The sequence below is a fragment of the Brassica napus genome, chromosome C7 (genome assembly GCF_020379485.1).
Source record: "Brassica napus cultivar Da-Ae chromosome C7, Da-Ae, whole genome shotgun sequence".
In the NCBI taxonomy this organism is placed as follows: Eukaryota; Viridiplantae; Streptophyta; class Magnoliopsida; order Brassicales; family Brassicaceae; genus Brassica; species Brassica napus.
The window spans coordinates 14,918,940-14,924,939 of NC_063450.1; the positions used below are offsets into that span (position 1 = coordinate 14,918,940).

Below are 6,000 nucleotides of genomic sequence, written 5' to 3' on the forward strand. Positions count from 1 at the left end.
GAAGATTCTCACTTTGAAAATTTTGTGATCAATTCTCACTTTGAAAATTTTGTGATCAATAGATTATTTTTTTTGTTATAATAAGTTACAAATGATCATAAAATATAACGCATATGAATTTTTATTTAATAAATATTCAAACTAAATAATATATATATTTATATATATATATATATACTAATGATTTAAAGCAACAAGATTGACTGATCAATTTAGTTGTCCAGTTGAAATCTTTCAAAAGTATGTGAAAGACTAAAGTCAAAGTAAATATGGATTTAGAATAGTAGTTATATTTTACTAACCAAAATACCGAAAAAAACCGAACCGAATCGAAACCAACCCGATATCTGGATTGAACACCCCTAATCCAAATGAAGCCAAACTATTGTTTCATTCTACAAATTATAATAAAAATAATAACTTAATTCCGCGCAAGGCGCGGGTCTTATCCTAGTAGTAATATTATAATGTATTTACTTATAAAATCCCACAATATACTAAAATAAATAACATAGAAATATAAACTATGCGAAGAAAATATCAGTTTTATAGTATAACTAAATAAAATTTTAAAATATATTGTATTCAGTCTATAAAAATTAGAAAAAAATGAAGGAGATTCTCAATTTTTTATTTCATACTATGAATTTATTTTACCAAACTCGAAAATATATTAATATATAATAACAATTAATAATAAAGTAAAATATATAAAACAAATCATTATACATTAATAATATCGAATAAGAATTATAACCAATAACATTATAGATTTACTCAATATATAACACTAAAATGTAAATATCTTTTAAAGTTTTGCGATGTTATCCATTATATATTTATAAAATGAAAATCTACCCGCATGGATGTGCGGGTGAAAAATCTAGTTTATGATTTAAATCTGCTACACGTTTGACAAAACAAAATCTGCTACATTACATACATAATTCATCACTTGATAACTAAATGCTAAGTTATAACCATAGTAAACATGGATGATGGTTTCTTCACTTAATAACCTAATTTCAGAAAGATGTAAAAAAAACCTAAATTCAGTTCCATTCCTAACATCTAAACTTTTTATAAGTAGATTTTTATTCAAAATATGTTCAATAGATTTAAACGGATCTAGATGGATTAATATAATTGTCACAAGTTTAAATGATAGTAATCCTATTACACTAAAATTAGATGAGTTTTTTTAATTATCAAATCTATTTGATATATATACTTTGAACAACTATAAAGACTGATTTAGATACCTAATAACATTAAAAAAATTTAAACCTATTTTTGGTATTGGATATTTGAACTATAATATATTTTGGTAGAAAGATAAATATATATAATTGTTAGCAATTATTATGTGGTAATTTAGTTGAAATTAGGGATGGATATTCGGGTATCCACTCGGATAAGATCGGTTCTTCCGAGTATCATTTTCAAGTTTTTAAAAAGTGTCATTCGTGTATTATAAAAAATAGGTTGGGTTTGAGTCAGATCTTTATGGTTCTCATGTAAGAGAATCAATTTTTTTTGGCCCGGGTCCAGATACTTTTAACCAAAATAAGTATACTAACTCATTTGGTTCGAGTATTTATACCTAAATTACTCAAACGTACCTAAAAATAACTAAAATAAACCCAAAGTACTATTTATATATGGTTCAAATAATTTTTTTTTATCTCAAAGTAACCATGAATACAATTTGATTTGCATATTTAGTGTCCAAAGCATCGAATTTTATCCATAGAAACCCAAATTAACTAGGTATTATATTATTACAAATATAATTATAGCTAATATATATATATATATATATATATATATGTGTGTGTGTGTTTGTTCAGATACACATTCGGTTCTTGTTGCGGGTCGAATTTGGTATTAGTTTATTGGATATAGAAATTTAAGACCTATTCAAGTATATCAGTTAGGTTTAATCGGATTCGAGATCCTAACTTTTGGGTCAATTCCAAGTAAGTTTTGGATGCGGATATTATTAACTAATTAAGATAATAAATCAAAATGCTAATAGATACAAAAATATACCCTGATTTTTTTCAAACCTAATTTTATATTTTAAAACGTAATCCGCCTATTTTTTATATCATTCTAAAATCCGATTATATATTCCATAATTGATTTTTTTTTCATTAGAACATTAAACATATGAATATGTATATATGCACAAATATAATGCTTTCTTTGTAACATTTAAATTTAAATATACAATAAATATACAAATTTATATACAATAAATTTGGTTTGTTCTGAAAATAAATGTGCGCTTTTGAAAGCGTTTGTCAAAATCTAGTATATTTATAAATACAAAACCTTGTCTATGCCTAAATCTAACCAATTTCTGTCCACATACTAAAGTGGGGCGTTTAGTAATCTTTACAGTCCATTCCATATCGTTATTCCATTTGGAAAACCTAGCCGAATAAACTGAAGTTACTTAATAACTGAACCGGAACTGTGTTCTGTTTGAAGCTCCGACTCCAAATTAAAACTTTTTTTTTGAGAAAACCCCTAATTTAGCCTAAATCCTTTGTCTTCATCAGATTTCTCCTCAGCTTCATACATATGCCCAAAACCCTATCTGCATCGGAACCTTCTCGAGTCACCATAAACCCAGCCCATGTAGAGGGTTCAAAAGAGTCTATTCAGGGTGCTCTATCTGTATTTGACAAATTTGCTGAGTGACCTGGTCTAAGAATAAGTATAGCGAAATCTAGGTTATATTTAGCAGGAGTTGCAGAGATGGAGGAGGAAGAATTCTATCAAATTTCCCATTTGAAAAGGTGATCTTCCTGTTTGATATATGGGGATTCCTTTAATGACTAAAGCTATGAGGAAGCAAGACTATTTCCCTTTGGTTGAGAAGCTCAAGAGCAGAATCAGTTCCTGGACTAGCATATTTCTATCCTATGCGGGTAGACTGCAACTAATTAAGGTTGTTCTAATGAGCATAGTGAACTTCTGGGCCTCTGTCTATCTTCTCCCAAGTAGATGTATTAAGGAAATTGAGCAACTCTGTGGGGCTTTTCTCTGGACAGGGTCGGAACTAAAAACTGGGGGTGCTAAGGTGGCTAGGAATGTTGTCTGTCGGAAAAAGGAAGAGGGAGGTTTGGGTCTTAGAAACCTACAAATTATCAATAGAGTTAATGTCTTGAAGATCATTTGGAGAATGTTTTCGAGTACATCTTTGTGGGGCAAATGAATTGAGAGTAATCTGTTGAAACAGAAGAGTTTTTGGGAGATAAAAGAGACAACTCAAGTGGGTTCTTGGATGTGGAGGAAGATGTTGAAGATGAGAGAAGTGGCAAGGAGTTTCCATAGAAAAGAGTTGGGGAATGGTAAGAAGTCTTCATTCTGGTTTGATAACTGGTCTAAAAGAGGAATTCTATTTACTCTATTGGGTGAGCGAGGATTTGTTGATATGGGGGTCAACAGGGAAGCCACAGTGGAGGAAGCAGTTAAAAGTGTATGTCGGAGGAGGAGACATTGTTCTCGGCTGCTAAAGGAGGTTGAGTCTGATCTAGTTATTGTCGCGGAGAAGCTGAGGGATGGAATGGAAGACATAAATAAGTGGAGAAGAAGATCAGGGTTTAAGCAGAACTTCTCTACTTTTGAAACCTGGTCACTTTTGAGACCGATATTTGAGAGTTGCAGCTGGTATAAAGGTGTATGGTTTCCTCAGGCAACTCCTAAATATGCTTTTGTGACCTGGCTAGCTGTGAGGGATAGACTGGCTACTATGGATAGAATTGCTAAGTGGAGACAGGGGATTGATGAGACATGTGTACTCTGCAAAAATGTGCCTGAAACTAGAACCCATTTATTCTTTGAGTGCTCTTACTCTTCTCAGATTTGGGAGTATCTCACCAAGGGACTGCTTCGTGAAGACTACACTACGGCCTGGTCTGAGATGAGTCCATGATTACGGATGGTAGAATGGAAGAAGAGGTTCTGTCTCAGATATATATTTCAGGCTACAATTCATGCTCTATGGAGAGAAATGAATAAGATAAAGCATGAGGAGAAGCCTTTGCCTAATGTAACTGTTAGGAGGATGGTTGAGAAGGGGATAAGAAACAAACTGAGTATTATGAGAACAAGAGTGAAGGGATGGGAAGATGAGCTACAGTTTTGGTTTAGTACAAGAGTTTAAAGGTTTCTAGAAAAGTGAAATTGTAGAAGGTTTTGGGAGTTTAAAGTTTCTATTTGGATGAGAATTTAGACTTTAAAAACATAGAGGTCTACACACGATGTAAGAAGGATTTTTTTGATGAATAAAATTTAACATTCATTTAAAAAAAAAAGTGTTGATCTCCAGACCAGTCATGGCGAAAGAGAGCAAAGCCTTGAGTTTGAAATTGGAGCAGAAGACTCTTCTTTTCCGTTTGATAGCTCAGTACTTGGAGCAACGTGGGTTTTCTAAATGCTTCAAGAAACTACTCTTTGAAGCTGAAATCGAGGTCTGCACAATCAAATTTTTAAGTCTTTGGAAAAAAGACCAAAACTTGCTCAAAAGATGTATTCTTTGTTCATATGTCACATAGCTTTGTTGATATAAAGGAATAGAATATTGCGTTACCGGATTTAGAGGAAGTTTATGGCGTCTTTTTAAACAAGAGGTAGGCTTTTGTCGGTTATTTCGTAACTAGTAAGATGTTATGTTACATGTTAGAAAGATATAAGTTGAGTGGTTTACGGGTTGGTTCATGTTGGAACTTTTATCAATATGGCTTCTCTTTTCTTATTATGTGTAATGTAGCCATCTTGAAGCTGTGGAGGGGAAATATGAATCAGGTGATGATGTGGAGAAGAAAGCAGGAATTGTAGATGAGAATGCATCTGATGATCACGAAACGGATAAAGAGGAGGAGAATATGAAAGAAGTTGCGGAGGTGAGTGTAATGGAAGGCATAGAAAAGGTAAAGAAGGAGAAAAAGAAGAAGAAGAAGGAACCTAAGGTGGAGGTAACTAAGGAGGAGAGGGTCAAAGAGACTGATGCTGGGATTGAAGATGGAATTAAAGAGAAAAAGAAGAAAGTAACCGAAAGCGGAGGTAACTAAGGAGGAGAAGGTTAAAGAGACTGAGGCTGAGATTGAGGATGAAGTGAAAGTGAAAAATAAGAAGAAGAAAAACAAGTCGAAATCTATGGAGGCTGAGACTTTGGGTAATGAGGAGAAAGTTTCCAAGATGAGAAAAACATCAGAACCTGAAGAGACAAAAGAACAGACAGAGGATAATGAGGAGTCTAAACATAAGAAGAAGGAAGAGGTAGCAGAAGATGACATGAATGTTCAAGAAATACTTGTTAAGCAGACTGCTGATGTTCAGGAGAACGGTAACGTTGAGAAAAGCGAAACAAAATAAATAAATAAGAACTCTGGAAAAAGACTGTCTAACTGAAAATAGGTAATTACGTTTGCATCATCTTTTGATATAGGTGATTGTGTAGTACTGATGCATGTGTTTGATCATGGGTTTGCAGCCAAAGAAACCTTTATGTGTTCACTAACGATAGGCTTAAATACAACTCTTATTGGGCTATGGTTCTATATAATCTCCATTTCTCTCGTCAGAGCAATCTTTGTTTTACTAACGACTCTATTGAAGCTTACTTCTTTGTGTTGTATAGGATGGTGCTGATTCGGGTTATGGTGCTAAACCTCAAGAGGTTGTAGGGAAAGTCAAGAGGAAGGTAAAAGCTCCTCAACTTTGGACCTTGTTATATGTACTCACTGATAACGAAGGTGTTTGGATTGTTGATTCGGTTCTTAGAGTTGAAGACACCTGTTTAGACTTTATGTCTTGATTCCTGAAACTTCGCTTTTTGTTTTTTTAAGGGGTTTCCGACATGAGAAGACTAAGAAGAAAAGACGAAGCTACAGAGGAGGAGAGATATATCTTCAGTCACATTCGGTTAAGTTTGAGTACTCTTTTCATGTTGTTTTGCTTATTACACAATAGTATGTTAAACTATTC

General features: G+C 33.0%; 1 protein-coding gene and 1 pseudogene across 1 annotated transcript; both read left to right on the top strand.

The window, feature by feature from the left end:
- Nucleotides 1–3,445: 3,445 nt before the first annotated feature.
- Nucleotides 3,446–3,946, top strand: LOC111198084. Its single transcript, XM_022706600.1, has one exon. The coding sequence runs from the start codon at nt 3,446–3,448 to the stop codon at nt 3,944–3,946; it is 501 nt and encodes a 166-aa protein (XP_022562321.1).
- Nucleotides 3,947–4,349: 403 nt separating this feature from the next.
- On the top strand, nt 4,350–5,424 carry LOC106373012 (annotated as a pseudogene).
- The last annotated feature ends 576 nt before the right edge of the window (nt 5,425–6,000 follow it).